Source organism: Heterodontus francisci, chromosome 39, assembly GCF_036365525.1.
Source record: "Heterodontus francisci isolate sHetFra1 chromosome 39, sHetFra1.hap1, whole genome shotgun sequence".
NCBI lineage: Eukaryota > Metazoa > Chordata > Chondrichthyes > Heterodontiformes > Heterodontidae > Heterodontus > Heterodontus francisci.
The window spans coordinates 42,546,059-42,573,809 of record NC_090409.1 but is presented as its reverse complement, the minus strand read 5'-3'; the positions used below and the strand labels follow the sequence as shown (position 1 = coordinate 42,573,809).

At 50.3% G+C, this 27,751-nt stretch overlaps 3 protein-coding genes across 4 annotated transcripts in view; 1 reads left to right on the top strand and 2 right to left on the bottom strand.

The window, feature by feature from the left end:
• The window catches only part of LOC137352797 (complement C1q-like protein 3), a 241,811-nt gene that overhangs the window by 205,677 nt on the left and 8,383 nt on the right, over nt 1-27,751 (top strand). The window contains exon 7 of one of the 2 annotated variants that reach the window (XR_010969788.1): nt 11,462-11,863. The exons of the other annotated variant lie outside the window; for it this stretch is intronic. The gene's annotated coding sequence lies outside the window, so the exon portion shown is untranslated. Of the gene's footprint in view, nt 1-11,461; nt 11,864-27,751 lie in introns of those variants that run through there. 2 annotated transcript variants of the gene reach the window in all.
• LOC137352903 (IgGFc-binding protein-like) lies at nt 617-22,391 on the bottom strand. The gene is made up of 8 exons (XM_068018747.1): nt 22,253-22,391; nt 21,480-22,078; nt 15,851-16,418; nt 9,745-10,340; nt 7,811-8,381; nt 5,147-5,346; nt 1,690-2,070; nt 617-916 (listed from the first exon to the last, which is right to left on the bottom strand). The coding sequence occupies exons 1-8, from the start codon at nt 22,389-22,391 to the stop codon at nt 617-619; spliced, it is 3,354 nt and encodes a 1,117-aa protein (XP_067874848.1).
• The window catches only part of LOC137352901 (IgGFc-binding protein-like), a 44,099-nt gene continuing 40,278 nt past the window's right edge, over nt 23,931-27,751 (bottom strand). Inside the window, exon 14 of the mRNA XM_068018746.1 lies at nt 23,931-24,515. Within this exon, the coding sequence (XP_067874847.1) occupies nt 23,931-24,515 (585 nt within the window). The remainder of the gene's footprint in view (nt 24,516-27,751) is intronic.

Below are 27,751 nucleotides of genomic sequence, written 5' to 3'. Positions count from 1 at the left end.
TGCTCATTAGATTTACCCAGTCTATATGCAGATGAAGGTCACCCATGATTACTGTATTACCCATGCCACATACTTCTCTAATCTGCTGATTAATACCATGCCCCACTCTATCACTAATGTTTGGTGGCCTATAAACAACTTCTCCCAATGTTTGCTGCCCCTTGCTGTTTCTTAGCTCCGCCCAAACAGATTCCACATTTTGTTCTTTCGATCTGAGATCCTCCCTTACGAATGTACTGATCCCATCCCTTATGATCAGCCAAGATCTCTTTTGTAATTTTGTGCTTCCATCTACACTGCTTACAATGCCTCCTACCTTTGCATCATTGACAAATTTGGGAATTGTAGCTTTCTGTCCCGTCATTAAGTTAATGAATATGGTAAATAGTTGAGGTCTCGACACAGATCCTTGCGGGACATCACTAGTCACATCCTGCCAATTAGAGGACCTGCCCATTATTCTGATTTCGGTCTCCCTCCACTCAGCCAATCTCCTCACCAGGTCAATAAGTTACCTCCAATTCCATGAGCTTCATGTTTAGAGAGACGGAGGGGCCGAGAGGGACAGAGAGACAGAGTACCAGCTTGGTACAGGCAGACATTCTAATGGGGAGACTCACCAGCTGGAGAACTCCTTTGCCAGCCATGCCCTGAAGAACTGCTGGATGTCAGTAGTGACCTTCCCATTGGGCATCCTCAGCTCGCCATTAGTGCTGCCATCGAAGTTGCCGCAGGCACCACACAGTTGGTTGCTAAATGTGCCGGCTACAGTCACCATGAGATCTCCAAATCCACGGAACGACACCTGGAGCTTGGCAGTGTGTTCCACAATCACTGCACCCAAGTCAATCCTGATGCTCACTTTGGAGGTAGCTTTGAATGGGAGTTGGTTTTGTTTCAGTTGACGTCCGTTCACCTGGGTCAGGAAAAGGCAGTGTTACAGACCAGGAATAATCTGTCACAGGTCCTTGTGCAGCACAACATTCACCCACCTAATCATCCATCCAATAACCTCATCCCTTCCTGGAACCAACCAATCCATCTACATCAATCAGCAGTCAATTGTTACTCTGTTAGCCTGGAATCCAGCTTTCTGCTTTGATCACTGGGAGTCTGACATAATATACTTACATTACTGAGAACCCCGACCCCCTGCCACCAACACAGAGGGGCAGTCCCCTCTCGGGGAGGGACTGAATCACCAACACAGAGCAGGAAACCCCCAGCAACGGACTGAGCCCCCTTATTCAGAGCAGGAGACCCCCGGGGAGGGACTGAGCCTCCACGTTCAGAGCAGGAGACCCCTGAACGACTGAGCCCCCAAACACACAGAACAGGACCCCCCCTCCCCTCTGACCCGGGAGGAACCGAGGCCCCGATACACAGAGCAGGTGACCACTCCCCATGCCCCCGGGGAGCGACTGAGCCTCACAGACAGCAGGAGATGAACACACACCAGTTTCTCTGACCAGAGTGTCTCAGGAATGGGGGTCCTGGTCACCGCAGGGGGAATGGGGGTCCTGGCCACCGCAGGGGGAATGGGGGTCCTGGCCACCACAGGGTTCACTCAGCGTTCTCTGCTAGAGAGAGGTATTTCTGTAAACATGGGGACCAGCACATTTACAGATCTATTGGCATGGTGGAATGTGAGCTGGAGCCCGTCGAGTCCCAGGGCTCTTTGCTTCTTACCCAGATGCTCTTCTCCTCGGTCACAGCAATGAAGGCTCCCTCGAAATACATGTAGACGGCTGCGCCACCCAGCTTCCCATGCTTGCAGCAGGTCCTGAACTCCACGAGTGCCCGGAACCAGACTGCTGAGCTCTCATCACAGACTGAGACCAGCTCATACGTGCCCGGTGCCTGGATCTGACCAGCCGTGCCATCGAAGGTGGCAAACTGTTGGCCCTCCTTGACCGAGCAGACGCCCTCTGTTATGTAACAGCCTCGCACCCCATTCCTCAGCTGGCACACCTCATTGGCTGAGCAGCCGACCTTCTCGCACTGCACCGCACCTGTAGGAAAGCACGTGCACTTCTCCATGCAATCCTGCGTGAAAATGATCTCATTCGCCTGCAAGCAACAGAGAACACATCTGTAAGAGTGCATCAAAACCACATTGCAGAAACAGGCCATTCAGCCCATCTGCTCCATGCTGGTGTTTCTGCTCCACATGAGCCTCCTCCCACCCCCCACCCCCCTCCATCTATTCACCTCAACCACTCCCTGTGGGAGCGAGTTCCACATTCTCACCACTCTCTGGGAAAAGAAGTTTCTCCGGAATTCCCCATTGGATTTATTAGTTACTATCTTATATTGATGGCCCCTAGTTCTGGTCTCCCCCCGCACCCTCCAGACGTGGAAACATCTTCTCTACGTCTACGCTATTGAAACTACTTCATCATTTTAAAGACCTCTATCAGGTCTCCCCTCAGTCTTCTGTTTTCCAGAGAAAAGAGCCCTGGCCTGTTCACTCTTTCCTGATAGTTATTACATCTCAGTTCTGGGATCACCATTGTGATTTTTTTACACCTTCTGCAGTGACTCTATACCCATTTTTATAATATGGAGATTGGAACGGTGCACCGTGCTCCAAGTGTGGTCTAACCAAGGTATCTGAAGACTGTAACTGTGCACAGTGTTCTGAGTGTGGTCTAACCGTGGTATATTGAGACTGGAACTGTGCACAGTGCTCCGAGTGTGCTCTAACCAAGGTATATGGAGACCGGAACTGTGCACAGTGCTCCGAGTGTGCTCTAACCAAGGTATATAGAGACTGGAACTGTACACAGTGCTCCAAGTGTGCTCTCACCAAGGTATATGGAGACCGGAACTGTGCACAGTGCTCCAAGTGTGTTCTAACCAAGGTATATAGAGACTGGAACTGTACACAGTGCTCCAAGTGTGCTCTAACCAAGGTATATGGAGACCGGAACTGTGCACAGTGTTCTGAGTGTGGTCTAACCATGGTATATTGAGACTGGAACTGTGCACAGTGCTCCAAGTGTGCTCTAACCAAGGTATATGGAGACCGGAACTGTGCACAGTGCTCCAAGTGTGCTCTAACCAAGGTATATGGAGACCGGAACCGTGCACAGTGCTCCGAGTGTGCTCGAACCAAGGTATATGGAGACTGGAACTGTGCACAGTGCTCCGAGTGTGCTCTAACCAAGGTATATGGAGACCGGAACTGTGCACAGTGCTCCAAGTGTGCTCTAACCAAGGTATATGGAGACCGGAACTGTGCACAGTGCTCCAAGTGTGGTCTAACCAAGGTACATGGAGACTGGAACTGTGCACAGTGCTCCAAGTGTGCTCTAACCAAGGTACATGGAGACTGGAACTGTGCACAGTGCTCCGAGTGTGCTCGAACCAAGGTATATGGAGACCGGAACTGTGCACAGTGCTCCAAGTGTGGTCTAACCAAGGTACATGGAGACTGGAACTGTGCACAGTGCTCCAAGTGTGCTCTAACCAAGGTACATGGAGACTGGAACTGTGCACAGTGCTCCGAGTGTGCTCTAACCAAGGTATATGGAGACCGGAACTGTGCACAGTGCTCTTTAGTATAGATATGTTTTTATATTATTTTACACACAAAAAAATGGATGGTCTCTCACCTCCCTATCTCTAACCTCTTCCAGTCCTACCACTCTCCAAGATACATTATCAGATAAAATTCAGGAGAATCACAGAATCATATAGCACAGGAGGAGGCCATTCAGCCCTTCGTGCCTGTGCCGACTCTTTGAAAGAGCTATCCAATTAGTCCTACTCACCCCCTGCTCTTTCCCCATAAATCTGCAAGTTTTTATCTATCAAGGGTGGCACAGTGGTTAGCACCGCAGCCTCGCAGCTCCAGCGACCTGGGTTCGGTTGTGGGTACTGCCAGTGCGGAGTTTGCAAGTGACCACATGTCTTTCCTCCGGGTGCTCTGGTTTCCTCCCACATGCCAAAGACTTGCAGGTTGACAGGTAAATTGGCCATTGTAAATTGCCCCTATTGTAGGTAGGTGGTATGAGAATTGAGGGAAGGTGGGCATGAGAGAGAGAAATGGGATTAGTATAAATGGGTGGTTGATGGTCGGCATGCACTTGTTGGGCCGAAGGGCCTGTTTCAGTGCTGTATCTCTCTTTGACTAAGTATTTCTCCAATTCCCCCTTTTGAAAGTTACTATTGAATCTGCTTCCACCGCCCTTTCAGGCAGCGCGTTCCAGATCACAACAACTCACTGCGTCAAAAACATTCTCCTCTTCTCTCCCCTCCCCCCCCACCACCTCTGGTTCATTTACCGATTATCCTCAATCTGTGTCCCTCCGGTTACCGACCCTACTGCCACTGGGAACAGTTTCTCCTCATTTACTCCATCGAAAACCCCTCATGATTTTGAGCGCCTCGATTAAATCTCCCCCTTAACCTTCTCTGCTCTAAGGAGAACAATCCCAGCTTCTCCCAGTCTCTCCACATTAACTGAAGTCCCTCATCCCTGGGACCATTCCAGTAAATCTCCCTCCGCTCCCTCTCCAAGACCCTCCAAGAAATAAAACGATTAAAAGCAAAACAAAATGGTTAGATACAGAGTAAAGCTCCCTCGACACTGTCCCTATCAAACACTCCCCAGGACAGGTACAGCAGGGGGGTGAGATACAGAGTAAAGCTCCCTCTACACTGTCCCCATCAAACACTCCCAGGACAGGTACAGCACGGGGGTTAGATACAGAGTAAAGCTCCCTCTACACTGTCCCCATCAAACACTCCCAGGACAAGGACAGCACGGGGGTTAGATACAGAGTAAAGCTCCCTCTACACTGTCCCATCAATCACTCCCAGGACAGGTACAGTACGGGGGTTAGATACAGAGTAAAGCTCCCTTTACACTGTCCCCATCAAACACTCCCAGGACAGGTACAGTACGGGGGTTAGATACAGAGTAAAGCTCCCTCTACAGTGTCCCCATCAAACACTCCCAGGACAGGTACAGCACAGGATTAGATGCAGAGGAAAGCTCCCTCTACACTGTCCCAATAAAAAAAGCGGGTTAGAAAAGAAAAGAAAAACGTGGATAGATACAGAGTAAAGCTGCCTCTACACTGTTACACTGGTGTACTAACACTGCAATTCTCAGTATTGAAAAGGTAGACAGAGGTACCTTGAAGTATCTCCCCTGATAAACGCAGCCACAGGTTTCCAGGGGAACACACTCATTGCCACTGAAGACATAACCAGCATCGCACTGACAGCCCTCGGAGCATGTGTCATCACAGTCGCCTGGAGTGATGATTTCAGCACAGGTATCTTCGCAGGTATCGGCACAGAGCTCATAGTGGCTGTTGGCTGGACAGGAGAGAGCTGCCAAGAGGAGAAGAAAGCAGGAAACGTGATGTAGGAAGCTTTTCAAAGATAGGCTGAGTTTTCACTGCTGAATGGAAATGTGCAGATACAAGGCTGGAATCCCACAGCAACTGGTGAAAAATACAGGAAGATGGCAACGAGAAAGGAGGTCAGCGGGAATTGAGTCCTGGAATAATGTAGGGAAACAGCAGTGATGCGGACATTGTCAATGAGATGTGTTTCTGGGGGGAGAAGTGATTGAGTGATATGGAGAGCAGGTGGGAACCTGGGGATGAGTGATATGGGGAGAAGATGGGGATTGAGGGATATGGGGAGAAGTTGGGTGGGTGAGATTGAGGTATATGGGGAGAAGGTGGGTGGGTGAGATTGAGGAATATGGAGAGAAGGTGGGGATTGAGGGATATGGGGAGAAGTTGGGTGGGTGAGATTGAGGTATATGGGGAGAAGGTGGGTGGGTGAGATTGAGGAATATGGAGAGAAGGTGGGGATTGAGGGATATGGGGAGAAGTTGGGTGGGTGAGATTGAGGTATATGGGGAGAAGGTGGGTGGGTGAGATTGAGGAATATGGAGAGAAGGTGGGGATTGAGGGATATGGGGAGAAGATCAGTCGGTGAGATTGAGGGATATGGGGAGAAGGTAGGTAGGTGGGATTTGAGGGATATGGGGAGAAGGTGGGTAGGTGGGTATTGAGGGAGATGGTGGGGATTGAGGGATGGGGGGTAGGTAGGTAGAGTTGAGGGATATGAGGGGAAGGTGGTGATCATCAGTTCAGGAGATGCCCTTGTTGGGTGCAGTAGACTCCTTTCCTAAAGCAACATCTCTTGCTATGGGGTGAACATTAACTCTGCAGCAAGACATGGACCAACATGTCGTATCGATTTCTGTCACAAGAACACAAGAAATAGGAGCAGGAGTAGACCATAAGCCCATCAAGCCTGCTGCACAATTCAATATGATCATGGCTGATCTTGGGCTTCAATTCCAATTTCCTGCCCACTGCCCATAACCCTTGATTCCCTGCAAGACTGCAAATCTATTTATCCCAGCCTTAAATGTTTCAATGATGGAGCATCCACAACCCTCTAGGGTAGAGAATTCCAAAGGTTCACAACCCTTTGAGTGAAGTAATTTCTCCTCATCTCAGTCCTGAATGATTGACCCCTTATCCTGAGACTGTGTCCCCGTGTTCTAGATTCCCCGACCTGTGTGAACAATCTCTCAGCTTCTACCCTATCAAACCCTTTCACAATCTTGTATGTCTCAATTAGATCACCTCTCATTCTTCAGAACTCCAGAGAATATAGGCCCAATTTACTCAGCCTCTCATCCCATAGACCAATTCAGTAAATCTTCACTGCACTGCCTCCAGTACAAGTCTATCCTATCTTAAATATGAAGACTGAAACTGAACACAGTATTCCAGATGCAGTCTCACCAAAGCCATGTACAATTTTAGTAAGACTTTTTTATTCCTGTACTCCAATCCCCTTGCCATAAAGGCCAACATGCCACTTGCCTTCCGAATAGCCTGCTGCACTTGCATGTTAACTTTGAGTGTTCCTTGTATGTGTACCCCCAAGTCTCTCTGAACATCAACACTTACCAGTTTCACACCTTTTAAAAATATTCTGCTTTTCTATTTTAACGACCAAAGTGAACAACTTCACACTTCCCTATATTATACTCCATTTGTCGACTCACTTAACCTGTCTATAACTCTTTGCAACCTCTCTACATCCATAGCTTACCTTTTCACTGAGCTTTGCACCATCAGCAAACTTAGATACATTACTCTCTGTCTCTTCATCCAAGTTATTAATATAGAGTGTAAATAGCTGAGGCCTCAGCACTGGTCCTTGCAGCATCCCACTATTCACTGCCTGCCAACTTGAAAATGCCCCATTTATGCCCACTCTCTGCTTTCTGTGTGTTAACCAATCCTCTATCCACACTAATATATTAGCCTCAACACCATGAACCCTTATCTTGCCTATTAATCTTTTATGTGGCACCTTATCGAATGCCTTTTGAAAATGTCAGCTTGACTCAGCACCCCTTGCCCATGTGCTGAGTTAACTTAGCCTGGGCTTTAGAACTAGCCTCAGTACCCCTTTGTGTTGGGGAGGGAATGAGAGTGCCGGGCCTGGTGGGGAAGAAGGAAGCAGCCAATTTTGCGCACCGACTTCCATTGTCTCCTGCTCTGTTTGCCCTAAGCAGAAGACTGGACTGAGCTGTGATGCACATTCTCTACCTGGACTCAGAGTGAACGGAAAGCCAATGTTGAGGCTGTTAGCAGTTCCCTGGAGTCCCCACGTTTGAGTGGGTTGGGGAAGCTGGTGAGAGGCTGCTCATTCAGGTCATAGTTGGTAGGACTGGGGTGGGGGCTACGAGTAACTGGGGAACTAAGTTGTGACGTTGGTTTGACAGGAGCTTTTTTTTCCTGACCGATCTGATACTTACGACAGAAGTCCTTGTTTCTCCAGGATTGGATCTGAACCCCAGCAGCCTGGCAGGCAATGGTGTAGGCTTGGAGGCTGTCACAGAGTACCTCAGGCTGTCCATTTGCCTCACACAGGTCGTACAAGCAGTTGTCAAAGAACTGGTCAGGGCTCACCACCTTGGCACATGTGGCAAATGGCCCTTTGGCAGCCTTGATGAGGCCACACGCTTTCTCCTTGCTGAACAAGGATTTCTTAGCCGCATCACACCTCGGGCACTCGTTCCCGCAGCCATCATTACACTGTGCCCCTTTGACAAAGACCTTCCAGTTTGAGCCAAATTCCGTCACATCAGTGGTCGTCTTCCCACCGGGGAGGGTGAAGTCGTCCGTCTTTTCATCGTTGTAGTTTCCGCACAGGCCTCCCAGTTTGCCCTTGTAGGTGCTGGGGACCACCACTGCCACATAATACACAGTGTCGTACATCACCTGTAGACCGAACTCCGTCCGCAAAACAATCTTGTTCCCTTCTTGAGTTACTTTTACTCTCTCACAGCGTAGCTGGAAGGGCAGGTTAAACAGTTCTCCATCAACCTGAGGAAACAAGGGGACCAAGTAAGCAGATGGCACAAGAAAAATTTAATCAAGGTGTTCAAAATCATGAGGGGTTTTGGTGGAGTAAATAAGGAGAAACTGTTTACAGTGGCAGGAGGAGCGGTAACCAGAGGGACACAGATTGAAGGTAATCGGTAAAAGAACCGGAGCGGGAGATGAGGAGAATTTTTTTGATGCAGTGACTTGCTGTGATCTGGAATGCGCTGCCTGAAAGGACAGTGGAAGCAGTTTCAATAGTAACTTTCAAAAGGGGAATTGGATCAGTACTTAAAGGGGAAAAATTTAGGATATGGGTGATTACTGGCCAATGTAGCTCATTCAAATTACCATTCCTCATGCCTCCCCTTCCTCTCATCTCGCACCAATCACCACCGTACAGTAGCGTTCCCTTTGCACATTAGCTCTGGTGGAGGATAGCGTTCCTTGCCTAGGTGCTCGAAATTTGAAGGTTCAAACCCCACTCCGGACAGTCCTGGCGAGCTGAGTCTTGGAATTCCAGGTCTACCATCCAGTAGGATGCTTGAGTCTGGTGGGGTGGGTGGTCCCTCCCCTACCCTCTTCATCGCATCGCCCATAAAACCATCCTCCCCATGCCTGTATAGGACAGAATTACGCCCCCCCGCCCGCCACCCCTCCCCTGCCTCACCATCACTGTCGACTGGGATAGACACGGTCATGGCCATGGAAGGAATGTTGACAGTTTAACCAGTTTGCATATCCTTCCGTTACCTCACACTGCTTTCCAAGGGAAGAGCGTGAAGATACATAAACAACAACTACATGCATTGATGTAACGTCTTTAATGTAGTAAAATGTGCCCAAAGTGCTTCACGGGAGTATAAATCAGACAGAATATAACTCTGAGCCACATAAGGAGATATTCGGGACAGGTGACCAAAAACTTAGTCAAAGAGGTCGGTTTAAGGAGCTTCTTAAAGGAGGAGAGAGGGAATTCCAGAGCTTAGGGCCCAGGCAGCTGAAAACACGGCCACCGATGGTGGAGCAATGGGAATTGGGGGATGGGTGAGAGGCTGGAATTGGAGGAGCACAGAGATCTCGGAGGATATTACAGGGGTAGGGAGGTAGGATGGGGCGAGGCCAAGGAGGGATTTGAACAGGCAGAGCAGAATTTTAAAAAAGGAGGTGTTTTTGGACAGGGAGCCAGTGTCGGTCAGCAAGCAGTGGGGAGTGATGGATGAACAGGACTGGCGTGAGTTAGGATACAGGGCAGCAGAAGTTTGGATGAGTTGATGTTTACAGAGGATGGAATGTGGGAGTCCGGCCTTGAAATAGACAAGTCCGGAGGTGATGACTGACAAACTCCCCCCTCCAAAAGACTCACCTGGACTTTCCACTTCACCCCTTGCTCCAATGTGAAGCGATGGCCGTAGACATCCACTACAACCAACCGTGTTACAGCCACTTTCCCGTTGCCCCATTTCACATTCTCCACTGACACATTGAAATCCACCAGGCTACCACCTGGCGTCACCACCTTGGACAAGATGTAGGTGCAGGTGCCTTGGAAATCGAACCTCCGCCCGTCGAAGGAGATGTAGTGTGGGTCCCCGGATGCCACGCACTTGCCATAGCTGGCGGGGTGGCAGCCCTGGACCCCGTTGGCCACTTTGCAAACTTCTCCTGCCCCACAAGTGGAGGCGACACACTGCAACTCTCCATCACCCAGACACGTACACCTCTCCTTGCAAAGGCCGCTGGGGTAGAAGACCTCCCCTTTCTTACGGTAGCCCCCATTGTACACGCAGCCGCACTCAGACAGAGGGAGGCACTGGTCGCCGCTGAGGATGAAGCCATCGTCGCACTGGCAGCTCTCCTTGCAAGGGGTCTGACAGCCATCTGGAGCGGTCAAACTATAGCACGTGGCTGGACAGCCAGAGCCACACAGTTCGTAAAAGGCATTCTTTGGACAATCAGCAGCTGCCAGAGAGTGAATGACAGGAAGGTTAGAAAAAATCCTGACATAACACAAGATGCACACACTCTTCAAACAAAGTCAAACACAGAGGAAAAATTCTCTTCAGTCTGCATTGGTAGTAAGCATTAAAATTCAACACAATTGTCCCAGTACTTTGCAATTTTAAAGACAGGAACTCCCATTTCTCCAGCGCCTTTCACCCCCTCAGGATGTTCCAGAGTGCTTCACAGCAAATCAAGTACGTTTTTTAGGAAGTGTCGTTACTTGTAGGAAACACAGCAGTCATTTCATGCACAGCAAGAGCCCACATACAGCAATGAGTTGGTGACCTTTTTTCAGTGATGTTCGTTGAGGGATAAATATTGGCCCCAGGACACCGGGGAGAACTCCCAAATAGTGGATGTGGGATCTTTCACACCCACCTGAGAGGGGAGACAACAATCAGATCCTCAGATTAAGGACTCATCTCAAAGACAACACCTCCAACAGTGCGGCACTCTCTCAGTCGTGACCCACCGACTGTGCGGCGCCATCTCAGTTCTGACCCTCCTACGGTGCAGCGCTCCCTCAGTGCTGACCTTCCGACAGTGCGGCGCTCCCTCAGTGCTGACCCTCCGACAGTGTGGCACTCCCTCAGTACTGACCCTCCGACAGCACAGCACTCCCTCAGTACTGACCCTCCGACAGTGTGGCACTCCCGCAGTACTGACCCTCCGAAAGCACAGCACTCCCTCAGTACTGACCCTCCGACAGCACAGCACTCCCTCAGTGCTGACCCTCCGACAGTGTGGTACTCCCTCAAAACTGACCCTCCGACAGCGCAGCAATCCCTCAGTGCTAACCCTCCGACAGCGCAGCAATCCCTCAGTGCTAACCCTCCGACAGTGTGGTACTCCCTCAGTCCCGACCCTCCCACAGTGCGGTGTTCCCTCAGTACTGACTCTCCCACAGTGTGGCGCTCCCTCAGTACTGGATCAACTCTCTGGAGTGGAGGCTAGATCAGATGATGTTCTGGCTCAGGGGAGAGAGCCCGGACAAATGAGTGAGTGCCTGCAGTTAGGGCTGGACGCAAGACATTGTCACATGACCACCCACCTCCAACCTTCCATTTGTGTAATTGCAGGACAACCCTTGTAGATTGGCCAGCTGCTGCCACACATCCAGTGAGTTCACTGCTGGAGGCACAAGAAGAGTCCGCAAAAATATCTGACAAGCAGGATGTCTCATTGTTCACCCACAGAGCTGATCGACAAGCCCTGCGTTCACGAACTCAAGGCAATAGCACTGGGTCAGCCTGGTGTAGGATCCCATGGATGCTGCTTGGAGACAAGGGTATATTTCAATTAATTCAAGGGATGTGGGCATCATTGGCAAAGCAGCCAATCACCACTCATCCCAAGTTGCCCCTGGAGAAGATAGCGTCGGGCCTACTGGTGTAAATGCTGCAGTTCCTGTGGTGAATATCGGGCGTTCCAGAATTTCAATGATGATGAAGGAACAGCGATTCCAATAACTTGCATTTATATGGCGCCTTTAATTATTGCCCATCCATAGTTGCCCTTGAGAAGGTGGTGGTGAGCTGCCTTGTTGAACTGCTGCAGCCCATGTGAGATAGGTACACCCACAGTGCTGTTAGGAAGGGAGTTCCAAGATTTTGACCCAGCGACAATAAAGGAACTGTGATATAGTTCCATGTCAGGATGGTGTGTGACTTGGAGCGGAACTTGCAGGTGTGGTGTTCCCATGCATTTGCTGCCCTTGTCTTTCCAGTTGGTAGAGCTCACGGGTTTGGAAGTTGCTGTCTAACGTACCTTGGTGCATTGCTGCAGTGCATCTTGTAGATGGTACGCACTGCTGCCACTGTGCATTGGTGGTGGAGGGAGTGAATGTTTGTGAATGGGGTGCCAATCAAGCGGGCTGCTTAGTCCTGGATGATGTCGAGCTGCACCCATCCAGGCAAGTGGAGAGTATTCCTTCACACTCCTGACTTGTGCCTTGTAGATGGTGGACAGGCTTTGGCGAGTCAGGAGGTTAGTTACTCACTGCAGGATTCCGAGCCTCTGACCTGCTTTTGTGGCCACGGTATTTATATGGCTACTCCAGTTCAGTTTCTGGTCAATGGTAACCCCAAGGATGTTCACAGTGGGGGCATTCAGTGATCGTAATGCCATTGAATGTCAAGGGGAGATGGTTAGATTCTCTCTTGTTGGAGATGGCCATTGCCTTGCACTTGTGTGGCATGAATGTTACTTGTCACTCATCAGCCCAAGCCTGGACATTGTCCAGGTCTTGCTGCATTTCTACACGGACTGCTTCAGTTTCTGAGGAGTCACGAATGGTGCTGCACATTGTGCAATCATCAGCGAACATCCCCACTTCTAACCTTATGATTGAAGGAAGGTCATTGATGAAGCAGCTGAAGATGGTTGGGCCCAGGACATTACCCTGAGGAACTGCTGCAGTGATGTCCTGGAGCTGAGATGATTGACCTGCAACAACCATCTTCCTTTGCGCTAGGTATGACTCCAACCAGCAGAGATTCTTCCTCCTGATTCCCATTGACTTCAGTTTTGCTAGGGCTCCTTGATGTCATACTCGGTCAAATGCTGCCTTGATGTCAAGGGCAGTCAATCTCACCTCACCTCTTGAGTTCAGCTCTTTTGTCCATGTTTGAACCAAGGCTGTAATGAGGTCAGGAGCTGAGTGGCCCTGGCGGAACCCAAACTGAGCGTCTCTGAGCAGGTTATTGCGAAGCAAGTGCCACTTAATGGAACTGTTGATGACACCTTCCATCATTTTACTGATGATTGAGAATAGTCTGATGGGGCGGTAATTGTCCGGGTTGGACTTGTCCTGCTTTTTGTGGACAGGACATACCTGGGCAATTTTCCACATTGCGGGGTAAATGCCAGTGTTGTTGCTGTACTGGAACAGCTTGGCTTGGGGCGCAGCAAGTTCTGGAGCACAGGTCTTCAGTACTATTGCCGGAATATTGTTAGAGCCCATAGACTTTGCAGTATCCAGTCCCTTCAGTCGTTTCCTGATATCATGTGGCGTGAATCGAATTGGCTGAAGTCTGGCATCTGTGATGCTGGGATCTTCAGGAGGAGGCCGAGATGGATCATCAACTTGGCACTTCTGGCTGAAGATTGTTGAAAATGCTTCAGCCTTTTCTTTCGCACTGATCTACTGGGCTCCCCCCTCATTGAGGATGGGGATATTTGTGGAGCCACCTCCTCCAGTTAGTTGTTTAATTGTCCACCACCATTCACGGCTGGATGTGGCAGGACTGCAGAGCTTAGATTTGATCCATTGGTTATGGGATCGCTTAGTTCTGTCTATCGCATGATGCTTATGAAGTTTGGCACGCAAATAGTCCTGTGTTGGAGCTTCACCAGGTTTACACCTCATTTTGAGGTATGCCTGGTGCTGCTCCTGGCATGCCCTCCTGCACTCTTCATTGAACTAGGGTTGGTCTCCTGGTTTGATGGTAATGGTAGAGTGGAGGATATACTGGGCCATGAGGTTACAGATTGTGGTTGAGTACAATTCTGCTACTGGTGATGACCCACAGCGCCTCATGGATGCCCAGTATTGCATTGCTAGATTTGTTTGAAGTTTATCCCATTTAGCACGATGGTAACACCACACAACACGATGGAGGGTATCCTCAATGTGAAGGCGGGACTTCATCTCTACAATGACTATGTGGTGGTCACTCCTAACAATACTGTCATGGACAGATGCATCTGCGGCAGGCAGATTGGTGAGGACGAGGTCAAGTCGTTTTTCCCTCTTGTTGGTTCCCTCACCACCTGCCGAATACCCAGTCTGGCAGATATGTCCTTTAGGACTCGGCCAGCTCGGTCAGTAGTGGTGCTACCGAGCCACTCTTGATGATGGACATTGAAGTTCCCCACCCAGAGTACATTCTGCGCCCTTGCCACCCTCAGTGCTTGCCCCAAGTGGTGTTCAACATGGAGGAGTACTGACTTATCAGCTGAGGGAGGGCGGTAGGTGGTAATCAGCAAGAAGTTTCCTTGCCCATGTTTGACCTGATGCCATGAGACTTCATGGGGTCCGGAGTCGATGTTGAGAACTCCCAGGGCAATCCCCTCCTGACTGTACAGCACAGTGCCACCACCTCTGGTGGATCTGTCCTCCCGGTGGGACAGGATACACCCGGGGATGGTGATGACAGTGTCTGGGACATTCTCTGTCAGGTATGATTTGGTGAGTATGACTATGTCAGGCTGTTGTTTGACTAGTCTGTGGGACAGCTCTCCCAACTTTGGCACAAGCCCCCAGATGTTATTAAGGAGGACTTTGCAGGGTTGACAGTGCTGGGTTTGCCGTTGTTGTTTCCGGTGCCTAGGTCGATGCCAGGTGGCTCGTCCGGTTTCATTCTGTTTTATTGACTTCGTAGCGGTTAGATACAACTGAGTGGCTTGCTAGGCCATTTCAGAGGGTCTGTAAGAGTCAATCACATTGCTGTGGGTCTGGAGTCACATGTAGGCCAGACCAGATAAGGACAGCAGATTTCCTTCCCTAAAGGACATTAGTGAACCAGATGGATTTTTACACCAATCAACAATGGTTTCATGGCTATCATCAGAATAGCTTTTAATTCCAGATTTATTAATTAAATTCAAATTCCACCTTCTGCTGTGGTGGGATTCGAACCCATGTCCCCAGACAGAGCAATACCCTGGGTCTCTGGTTACTAGTCCAGTGACAATACCACTACATCAGCGCCTCCCCCAAATGGAGCAAAATGTCACAAGGCACTTCACAGGAGGGTACATTGGACAAAATTTGACACCAAGCCACATGAGATATTAGGATAGGCAGCCAAAAGCTCAGTCAAAGAGGTCGGTTTTAAGGAATGTCTTAAAGGAGGAGAGAGAGAGGCGGAGAGGTTTAGGGAGGGAATTCTGGAGCTTAGGGCCCAGGCAGCCGAAGGCACAGCCGCCAATGGTGGAACGATGGGAATCGGGGGATGGCCGAGAGGCCAGAATTGTCCAACCCTTCGAGATCTCTGCATTCCTCTAATTCCTGCCTCTCGTACATCCCCCGATTCCCATTGCTCCACCATTGGCGGCTATGCCTTCCCTGCCTGGGCCCTAAGCTCTGGAATTCCCTCCATAACCCACTCCGCTTTGCTCCCTCTCCTCCTTTGAGACGCTCTTTAAAACCAACCACTTTGACCAAATCCTGTCCGAGTTTCTGCTTTTGTGGCTCAGTGTCAAATTACGTTGGATAATTGCTGCTCTGAAGCACTTTTGAAATGATTTACTGCATTAAAAGGCACAATCTAAATCCAAACTGTTAACGTGAGATGGAGTAGGGATGGGGAAAGGCTCCTGTGGAGCATTAACACCGGTATGCGCCTGTTGGGACGAATGGCCTGTTTCTGTGCTGGAAATATCTGTGTCATTATACCCGACTCTGAAGCTCTTTCGCCCAACGGAAACCCTCTGAGAAAACCAACAATTCTGTGGAAGCTACTCACGGCAAAAGTTGTCGCTTCTCCACTGGTAGACTTTGGCCCCGGCCTCCTGACAAGCGGCCGTGTAGAGACTGAGGGCATCGCAGAGGGCTTTGCCTAGCCCCCGGTAGTGGCAGAGGTCGTAAAGGCAATCTTGGAAAAATCGGGTGGGGTCCACGGCCTTGAAGCAGTCCCGGAAGGGCCCCAACTTGCTGTGAATCATGCCACAAAACCTGTCTTCGCTGTACTTGGCTGCGTCGCTCTTGCCACACTCTGGGCAGGCCTGTCCACAGCCAGAGACGCAGCCGGGCGCGTCTGCCACCTTCCAGCTGTTTCCGAAGCTATCTGCACCCACAGTTACCTTGCCACTGGGCAGCAGCAGATCGTTATTGGTGCTCCCATCATAGTTGCCGCAGAGGCCACAGACAGCTCCCGAGTAGGTGCTGGGCAACGTGACTGTGACGTGACTCTGCCAGTCAAATGTTACCTTGAGGCCGAAGTCTGTCTGGACCACAGCTGTCCAGCCACTTCTGTAGATGGAGATCCGGTCAGTGTCAAAGTAATAGGGGAGCGCAGAAAGTAGGCCATTCACCTGAGGAAAAAAAACAGTTAAGAACCTATATTTCATCAGCAACATTCACCCACTCTAGGCATCGCAGAACGTTTCACAGTCCACTCACTGTTGTAATGCAGGAAACGCAGCAGCCAATCTGCATGTAGCAAGATCCCACAAATAACAATGTGATAATGACCAGTTTATATATAAATATTAGCCCCAGGACACTGGGGAGAACTTACTCCACCCCCACCCACCCTGGTCTCCTTCCAAATAATGGCCGTGGAATCTTTTACACCTACCTGAGGGCACGGACTGCGTCCTTGGTTTAATGCCTCCTCTGAAAGACGAAAACTCGGAAAGCACAGTGCTCCCTCAGTACTGACCCTCTGACAATGCAGCACTCCCTCAGTACTGAGTCTCCGACAGTGTAGCACTCCCTCAGTACTGACCCTCCAACAGTGTAGCACTCCCTCAGTACTGACTGTCCGACAGTGTAGCACTCCCTCAGTACTGACCCTCCAACAGTGCCGCGCTCCCTCAGTACTGACCCTCCGACAGTCCGGCGCTCCCTCAGTACTGACCCTCCAACAGTGCCGCGCTCCCTCAGTACTGACCCTCCGGCGCTCCCTCAGTACTGACCCTCTGACAGTGTAGCACTCCCTCAGTACTGACCCTCTGACAATGCAGCATTCCCTCAGTAATGACCCTCCAACAGTGCAGCACTCCCTCAGTACTGACCCTCTGACAGTGTCGGGCTCCCTCGTACTGACCGTCCGACAATGGAGCACTCCCTCAGTACTGACTCTCCGACAGTGTAGCACTCCCTCAGCACTGACCGTCTGACAATGCAGCACTCCCTCAGCACTGACCCTCCGACAGTGCAGCACTCCCTCAACACTGACCCTCCAACAGTGCCGCGCTCCCTCAACACTGACCCTCCAACAGTGCCGCGCTCCCTCAGTACTGACCCTCCGACAGTCCGGCGCTCCCTCAGTACTGACCCTTTGACAGTGCAACACTCCCTCAGTACTGTCCTGGAATGCGGAAGGTGGAATTGAGGGATATGGGCAGATGGTGGGCCAGTAGGATTGAGGGATATTGGGAGAAGGTGGGTACTGAGGGATATGGGGTGAAGTTGGATAGGTGGGGATTGAGGGGAGGCGGTGGTGTAATGGTATTGTCTCCGGACTAGTAACCCAGAGAGCCAGTGTATTGCTCTGTCTGGGGACATGGGTTCGAGTGCCACCACGACAGAAGGTTTGAATTCAGTTAATAAATCTGGAATTAAAAAAACTAGTCTGATGATGGCCATGAAACCATTGTCGATTGTTGTAAAAACCCATCTGGTTCACTAATGTCCTTTCTGGAAGGAAATCTGCTGTCCTCACCTGGTCTGGCCTCTACCTGACTCCAGACCCACAGCAATGTGGTTGACTCTTACATGCCCTCTGAAATGACCTAGCAAGCCACTCAGTTGTATGTAACCGCTACAAAGCCAATAAAACAGGACAGACCACCCGGAATCGACCTCGGCACAGGAAATGACAACGGCAGACCCAGCCCTGCCGACCCTGCAAATTCCTCCATACTAATATCTGGGGGCTTGGTGGGAGAGCTGTCCCACAGACCAGTCAAGCAACAGCCTGACATAGTCATACTCACCGAATCACAGCTTATAGACCTGATGCCATGAGACTTGGGCAAAGAAACCTCTTGCTGATTACCACCTGCTGCCCCCCCCCCTCCCTCAGCTGATAAGTTAGTACTCCTCCATGTTGAACAGAACATGGAGGAAGCACTGAGGGTGGCAAGGGCGCAGAATGTACTCTGGGTGGGCGACTTCAATGTCCCTCACCAAGAGTGGCTCGGTAGCACCGCTACTGATCAAGCTGGCCAAGTCCGAAAGGACATAGCTGCTAGACTGGGTCTGCGACAGGTGGTGAAGGAACCAACAACAGGGAAAAATGTACTTGACCTTGTCCTGACCAATCTGCCTACCGCAGATGCATCTGTCCATGACAGTATTGGTAGGAGTGACCACCTCACAGTCCCGTCTTCACATTGAGGATACCCTCTATCGTGTTTTGTGACACGACCAGTGAACAAATCTAGCAAAGCAAAACTGGGCATCCATGAGGCACTGTGGACTATCAGCAGCAATAGAATTGTACTCAACCACAATCTGTAGACTCATGGCCCGGCATATTCCCCACTCTACCATTACCATCAAGCCGGGGGCCAACCCTGGTTCAATGAAGAGTGCAGGAGGGCATGCCATGAGCAGCACCAGGCATACCTCAAATTGAGTTGTTGACCTGGTGAAGCTACAACACAGGACTACTTGCTTGCCAAACAGCATAAGCAGCACGCAATAAACAGAGCTAAGAGATCCCATAACTAATGGATCAGATCCAAGCTCTGCAGTCCTGTCACATCCAGTCGTGAATGGTGATGGACAATTAAACAACTAACTGGAGCAGGTGGCTCCACAAATATCCCCATCCTCAATGATGGGGGAACCCAGAGCATCTGTGTGAAAAATAAGGCTGAAGCATTTGCAACCATCACAGATGCCAGCCTTCAGCCAATTCGATTCACTTCACATGATATCAAGAAACGACTGAAGGCACTAGATACTGCAAAGGCTATGGGCCCTGACAATATTCTGTAAATAGTACTGAAGACCTGTGCTCCAGAACTTGACGCACTCCTCACAAAGCTGTTCCAGCTACAACACTGGCATCCAACCGGCAATGTGGAAAATTGTATGTCCTGTACACCAAAAGCAGGACAAGTCCAACCTAGCCAATTACCACCCCATCAGTCTACTCTCAATCATCAGTAAAGTGATGGAAGGTGTCATCGACAGTGCGATCTAGCTTGCCCGGATGGGTGCAGCTCCAACAACACTCAAGAAGTTCGACATCATCCAGGACAAAGCAGCCCGCTTGATTGGTACTCCATCCACAAACATTCATTCCCTCCACCACCGACACACAGTGGCAACAGTGTACAATATGCACCGCAGCAACGCACCAAGTCTCCTTAGGCAGCACCTTCCAAACCCGTGACCTCTACCACCTAGAAGGACAAGGGCAGCAGATGCATGGGAACACCACCACCTGCAAGTACCCCTCCAAGTCACACACCATCCTGACTTGGAACTATATTGCTGTTCCTTCACTGTCGCTGGGTCAAAATCCTGGAACTCCCTTCCTAGTAGCATTGTGGGTGCACCAACCCCACATGGACTGCAGCGATTCAAGAAGGCAGCTCACCATCACCTTCTCAAGGACAATTAGGGATGGGCAATAAATGTTGTTCTAGCCAGCGACACCCACATCTCATGAATTAATTTTTAAAAATGGTGCGAAGTGGGGTAGGTGTGGATGAGGGATATGGGGAGAAGGTGGGTAGTTGGGGATTGAGGGATATGGGGAGAAGGTGGGGATTGAGGGATATGGGGAGAAGGTGGGTAGTTGGGGATTGAGGGATATGGGGAGAAGGTGGGGAGGTGGGGATTGAGGGATATGGGGAGAAGGTGGGGATTGAGGGATATGGGGAGAAGGTGGGTAGTTGGGGATTGAGGGATATGGGGAGAAGGTGGGGATTGAGGGATATGGGGAGAAGGTGGGTAGTTGGGGATTGAGGGATATGGGGAGAAGGTGGGTAGTTGGGGATTGAGGGATATGGGGAGAAGGTGGGGATTGAGGGATATGGGGAGAAGGTGGGTAGTTGGGGATTGAGGGTTATGGGGAGAAGGTGGGGATTGAGGGATACAGGGAGATGATGGGTAGGTGGGGATTGAGGGTTGTGGGGAGAAGGTGGGTGGGTGGGATTGAGGGATATGGGGATAAACTGGATCATTGGGATTGAGGGTAATGGGGAGAATGTGGGCAGGTGGGTATTGAGTGATACGGGGAGACGTTGGGTGGGTGGGTATTGAGGGATACGGGCAGAAGGTGGACCGTTGGGAATGAGGGGATTGGGGAGAAGGTGAGTAGGTGGGGATTGGGGGATATGGGGAGAGGCTGGGTAGGTGGGGTTTGAGAGATATGGGGAGAAGGTGGGTGGGATTGAGGGATATGGGGAGAAGGTGGGTGGGATTGAGGGATATGGGGACAAGGTGGGTGGGATTGAGGGATATGGGGACAAGGTGGGTCATTGGGATTGAGGGTAATGGGGAGAAGGTGGGTGGGATTGAGGGATATGGGGACAAGGTGGGTCATTGGGATTGAGGGTAATGGGGCAAAGGTCGGTCATTGGGATTGAGGGTAATGGGGAGAATGTGGGCATGTGGGGATTGAGGGATACGGGGAGAGGCTGGGTAGGTGGGGATTGAGGGATCCGGGGAGAGGCTGGGTAGGTGGGGATTGAGAGATATGGGCAGAAGGTGGGTGGGATTGAGGGATATGGGGAGAAGGTGGATCGTTGGGAATGAGGGTAATGGGGAGAAGGTGGGTCGGTGGGGATTGAGGGATATGGGGAGAGGCTGGGTAGGTGGGGATTGAGGGATACGGGGAGAAGGTGGGTCATTGGGATTGAGGGTAATGGGGAAAATGTGGGCAGGTGGGTATTGAGGGATACAGGGAGAGGCTGGGTAGGTGGGGATTGAGGGATATGGGGAGAGGCTGGGTAGGTGGGGATTGAGGGATATGGGGAGAGGCTGGGTAGGTGGGGATTGAGGGATATGGGGAGAAAATGGGTCATTGGGATTGAGGGATACGGGGAGAGGCTGGGTAGGTGGGGATTGAGGGATATGGGGAGAGGCTGGGTAGGTGGGGATTGAGGGATATGGGGAGAAAATGGGTCATTGGGATTGAGGGATATGGGGAGAAAATGGGTCATTGGGATTGAGGGATACGGGGAGAGGCTGGGTAGGTGGGGATTGAGGGATATGGGGAGAGGCTGGGTAGGTGGGGATTGAGGGATATGGGGAGAAAATGGGTCATTGGGATTGAGGGACAGGGTGCTTGTAATCAGCCTCATCAATTCTCTCTCCTGCTCCCAGTTGCCTCACTGTTTCCCTCCAAGTTACCCGAGCACCAGCCTGCGAATCCCCGTCAGTCCTGAGCAGTTGAAGGGGAAACTCACCAGAATCCTCTGTGGTTCAGCCACACTGAGAACAATAGTGGTCTGATAAACCTTGACGGTCACCACCTTGGTGTAAGAGACAGCCTTGCTGCCTCGGTGATTGTTCTGCACGAGCACCTCATAGTGGGTGAGATCAGCATCCTTCGAGCACAGGACTGACAGCTTGTAGACGCAGGTTCCCATGAAGTTGTACCTGGTCCCATCGAAGGTGATGTAGTGTGGGTCCCCAGAGGCCGAGCAGGTGGAATAGCTGGCTGGGATGCAACCTCGAACCCCGTCAACAGTGGCACACAGCTCGTTGGATTTACACTGCTTCTCCTCGCACACCACCATCTTCAAGGCTGGGTCACAAAAGCACTCGACATGGCACTTGTCATCTGCCCAGAATCTCTCGTTGGGTTTGTAGTAGAGGCCCTGGTGGGTGCAACCACAGGCAGCCGAGGGCACGCACTTACCCTCAACTAGGACATGCCCTGTGTCGCATTGGCAGCTCTCCACGCAGGGTAATGAGCAGTGGGTCACAGCATCTGGGTCTTGGCATGTTGGCTCGCAGGCTCTCCCGCAGGCCTCATAGTGACTGTTTTCAGGGCACTCGTAGGCTGTTAGGAGACCAAACACACTGTGAGGGTCAGGATGTTAGACAGAGCAGGAATGCACACAATTCATTCACTGAACAAATCACCAGGCAGGCCTAAGAACAGGAGCTAGAGGAAGCCATTCAGCCCCTCCAATAAGATCATGGCTGATCTTCTACCTCATCTCCCCTTTCTCACCCAATCCCTTGATTCCCTCAGTGCCCAAAAATCTCTCAATCGTAGTCTTGAATAGACTCAACAACTGAGCACCTACAGCTCTCTCGGGTAGAGAATTCCAAAGATTCACAACCTTCTGAGTGAAGACATTTCTCCTCATCTCAGTCCCAAATGGCCGACCCCTTATCCTGAGACTGGGACCGCACCCCACCCAGTTCTAGACTCTCCAGCCGGGGACGGTGGGAGGGGAAAACAGCCTTTCAGCATCTACCCTGTCAGACCCTCTAAAATCAGACACACTTTCCTTCATCTAAAAGCTCACATTTGTGCAGAACCATCGAAGGAGCAGGCTATTAGGCCCATTATGATGATTCCAACCCTTAGCTAATTCCAAACTAATCCCTTTGTTTAATTCTCTCTCCATAAACCTGAATCAATCCAAACACAGACTGACACTCACTGAGGCACGGGTTCCACACACACTGACTCTCACTGGGGAACGGGTCCCACACACACTGACTCTCACTGGGGTACGGGTCCCACACACACTGACTCTCACTGGGATACGGGTTCCACACACACTGACTCTCACAGGGGTGCGGGTCCCACACACACTCTCTCACTGAGGTACGGGTCTCACACACACTGACTCTCACTGGGGTACGGGTTCCACACACACTGACACTCACTGAGGCACGGGTTCCACACACACTGACTCTCACTGGGGTACGGGTTCCACACACACTGACACTCACTGAGGCACGGGTTCCACACACACTGACTCTCACAGGGGAACGGGTCCCACACACACTGACTCTCACTGGGGTACGGGTTCCACACACACTGACTCTCACTGGGGTACGGGTTCCACACACACTGACACTCACTGAGGCACGGGTTCCACACACACTGACTCTCACAGGGGAACGGGTCTCACACACACTGACTCTCACTGGGGTACGGGTTCCACACACACTGACACTCACTGAGGCACGGGTTCCACACACACTGACTCTCACAGGGGTGCGGGTCCCACACACACTGACTCTCACTGAGGTACGGGTCCCACACACTGACTCTCACTGGGGTACGGGTTCCACACACACTGACACTCACTGAGGCACGGGTTCCACACACACTGACTCTCACTGGGGTACGGGTCCCACACACACTGACTCTCACTGAGGCACGGGTTCCACACACACTGACTCTCACTGGGGTACGGGTTCCACACACACTGACTCTCACTGGGGTACGGATCCACACTCACTGACTCTCACTGGGGTACGGGTCCCACACGCACTGACTCACTGGTGCACGGGTTCCACACACAGTGACTCTCACTGGGGTGCGTGCTCCACACACACTGACTCTCACTGGGGTGCGTGCTCCACACACACTGACTCTCACTGGGGTACGGGACCCACACACACTGACTCTCACTGGGGTACGGGTTCCCCACACACTGATTCTCACTGGGGTGCGTGCTCCACACACACTGACTCTCACTGGGGTCCGAATCCCACACACACTGACTCTCACTGGGATACGGGTTCCACACACACTGACTCTCACTGGGGTATGGATACACACACACTGACTCACTGGGGTCCGAATCCCACACACACTGACTCTCACTGGGGTACGGGTTCCACACACACTGACTCTCACTGGGGTACGGGTCCACACACACTGACTCTCACTGGAGTTTGGAAAACTTACGGCAGGATGCCTCCTGTCGCCACTGCTTCACCGTGACACCCTCTTTCTGACACTCTGTGGCGTATGCTGCCAGCGCCTGGCATAACATGCTCTTCCGGCCCTGGTTCAGGCAGACATCGTACACACAGCTGTCGAAGAATGGCCTGTGGTCCACTTTATCGTGACACAGCTTGAAGACGCTTTTAAGTAAGCCACAGTACTTCTCGCTCTCATACAGCAGCCGCTTGTCGTCAGCACAGGTGGGGCAGTAGCCGTGGCAGTAGTCCCAGCAGAACGGGTCCCGGTCATTGACCTTCCAGCTGCCGGCCCACTCCACAACAGACGACACGCTGTTTCCGTTCGGAGCTAGCTTCTCATCGTTGTTTTGCCCGTTGAAGTTTCCACACAGTCCACACAGGTTGCTGAAGTAGCTGCTGGGAACCTCAATAATCAGGTACCACCTCCACTCGTAAGAAACTTTCAGACCGAAATCCGTTTGCAGCACAGCGAACATCCCACTCTGATACAGACGTAGTTTTCCATCTACCAGTGTCACTGGTAAACTCGTTCGCACGTCATTAACCTGCACAGAACAGGAGCAATTTTCAATATGGCTCCTCAAGGAAGAGCGACAAAGCATAACAATCAGACACAGCGTTGGGTAACTGGCAGGACATTTAGCACAGTGCTGGTATTATCAAGGCATAAACTACACAACTGTCTGCTTGGTCCCAAACCCTGCCAGTGATTAGATACAAAGTAAAACTCCCTCTACACTGTCCCCATCAAATACTCCCAGGACAGGTACAGCACGGGGGTAGATACAGAGTAAAGCTCCCTCGACACTGTCCCCATCAAACACTCCGAGGACAGGTACAGCACGGGGGTTAGATACAGAGTAAAGCTCCCTCGACACTGTCCCCATCAAATACTCCCAGGACAGGTACAGCACGGGGGTTAGATACAGAGTAAAGCTCCCTCTACACTGTCCCCATCAAACACTCCCAGGACAGGTACAGCTTGGGGTTAGATACAGAGTAAAGCTCCCTCTACACTGTCCCCATCAAATACTCCCAGGACAGGTACAGCACGGGGTTAGATACAGAGTAAAGCTCCCTCTACGCTGTCCCCATCAAACACTCCGAGGACAGGGACAGTACGGGGGTTAGATACAGAGTAAAGCTCTCTCTACACTGTCCCCATCAAACACTCCCAGGACAGGGACAGCACAGGGAAACGAAGAAAAAAAACCGGGGTTAGATGCAGAGTAAAGCTTCCTCTACCAGGACTCCTCTGCTTCCTGTCACTGTGAAAGGGAAATCATGTTTAACCAATTTATTCGATAGAAGATTGGCTGGCTGGGAGGAAACAGAGTATGCATAAATGGGTCCTTTTCTGATTGGCAGGGTGTGACGAGTGGATTCCAACAGGGGTCTGTGCTGGGGCTTCAACTTTTTACAATTCATATCAATGACTTAGATGAGGGGAGCGATGGCATGGTCGCTAAATTTGCAGATGACACAAAGATAAGTAGGGAAGTATGTTGTGAAGAGGACATAAGGAGTTTGCAGACCAATACAGATAGGTTGAGCAGGCAGTTGGTTAATGACTATATCACCATACGACCGTACGAATTAGGAGCAGAAGTAAGCCATTCAGCAACTCGAGCCTGCTCCACAATTCAATAAAATCATGGCGGACCTGTTTCTGACTTGACTTCATCACTCACATCTACCCCCAATAATCTTTGATTCCCCTGCCTCACAAGAATCTATCTACCTTTGCCTTAAAAATATTCAATGACCCCTCCTCCACCACCTTCTGAAGCAGAGAATTCCAAAGTTGCACAACCCTCAGAGAAAACATTTCTCCTTATCTCTGTCCTAAAAGGGCGATCCCTAGTTCTGGACTCACCCACAAGAGGAAACATCCTTTTCACATCCACCTTGTCAAGCCCGTTCAGGATCTTATGAACTTCAATCAAGTCTCCCCTCACTCTTCTAAACTCCAGTGAAAACAAGCCCAGACTGTCCAACTTGTCCTCATAAGACAACCCGCTCATTCCAGATATCAATCTCCTAAATGTCTTCTGAACCGTTTCCAACGCATTCACATCCTTCCTTAAGTAAGGAGACCAAAGCTGCACACAGTATTGGAGATGTGGTCTCAGAAATGCCCTGTATAACTGAAGCATAATATCCTTACTTTTATTTTCAATTCTTCTCGTAATAAAGGATAGCATTCCATTAGCCTTCTTTATTGCTTGCTGTACCTGCCTACTAACTTTTTGTGACTTATGCACGAGAACACCTAGATCCCTCTGCACCTCAGAGTTCTGTAGTCATTCTCTGTTTAATACTCTGCTTTTTTATTCTTCCTGCCAAAGTGAACAACTTCACATTTTCCCACATTATACTCCATCTGCCAGATTTTTGCCCACTCACTCAACCTATCTACATTGCTCTGCAACCACCTTCTGTCCTCTTCATTACATACTTTCCTACCAATCTTTGTGAGATCTGCAAATTTAGCTACCGTGCCATCGTTCCCCTCATCTAAGTCATTGATATAAATTGTAGAAAGTTGAGGCCCCAGCACAGACCTCTGCGGGACTCTACTATCACACCCTGCCAATCAGAAAAGGATCCATTTATACATACTCTATTCTTTCCCTGCCAGCCAATCTTCTATCCATTCGAATATGTTATCCACTACACCATGAGCTCCTACTTTGCACAATAACCTTTTATGTGGCACCTTGTCAAATGTCTTCTGGAAATCCAAGTACAGTATGTCAGTGGGCTCACCATTATCCACAGCGCATGTTACTCCTTCAAAGAACTCCAATAAATTAGTTAAACACGATTTCCCTTTCTCAAAACCATGCTGACTATTCCAGATTACCTTGAGCTTTTCCAAGTGCCCAGCTGTAACCTCCTTAATGATCGATTCTAACACCTTCCTCATGACAGACATCAAACTAACTGGTCTATAGGTACCCGTTTTCTGCCTCTCCACCCCCGCACCCCCCCCCCCCCAACCCTTCTTGAATAGAGGGGTTATATTTGCTACTTTCCAGTCTGATGGAACCTTTCCAGAATCCAGCGAATTTTGATAAAATTAACACCAACACATCTACTAACTACCTCATTAGCCTCCTCCTTTAAGACCCTAGGATGAAGCCCATCAGGACCCGGGGACTTGTCAGCCCACAGCTCCATTACTTTGCTCAGTACCGTTTCCCTGGTGATTGCAATTTCACCAAGTTCCTCCCTTCCTTCCACCTCCTGATTTACAGCTATTACTGGAATGTTTCTTGTATCCTCTCTCGTGAAGACAGAAGCAAAATATTTGTTCATTTCATCTGCCATTTCCTTATTATCTGCTTTAACTCCCTATTCTCACTCTCCAGAGGACCAACACTCACTTTACTTACTCTTTTCCTTTTTAAATACCTGCAAAAATTCTTGCTATCCATTTTTACATTTCTCGCTAACTTCCTCTCATACTCTAATTTCTTTCTCCTGACTAACCTTTTAATCATTCTCTGCCGTTCTTTATATTCTGACCAATCATCTGACCTGCCACTCATCTTTGCACAATTATATGCTTTTTCCTTAAGTTTGATGCTTTCCATAACGTCTTTAGTTAACATGGATCGTGGGTATTCTCTTAGAATTTTTCTTTGCAGTAGGATTATATTTATTCTGAGTATTCTGAAATAGCCCCTTAAATGTCTGCCACCGCTTCTCTGTTGATCTCACTCTGTGTCTCTTGATCAGAAACTGAATTGAACCAGCCATATAAATACTGTGGCGA

Bases quoted from the DNA above. Each gene is read 5' to 3' on its own strand.
- LOC137352903 (XM_068018747.1), bottom strand. From the start codon at position 22,391: ATGAGGAGAAATGTCTTCACTCAGAAGGTTGTGAATCTTTGGAATTCT. The intron at 22,079-22,252 runs GTGAGAAAGGGG...GTCTCCTAACAG, and splicing joins TGAGGGAATCAAGGGATTGG to CCTACGAGTGCCCTGAAAAC. The intron at 8,382-9,744 runs GTGAGTCTTTTG...TTGTTTCCTCAG, and splicing joins GGGTGAAGTGGAAAGTCCAG to GTTGATGGAGAACTGTTTAA.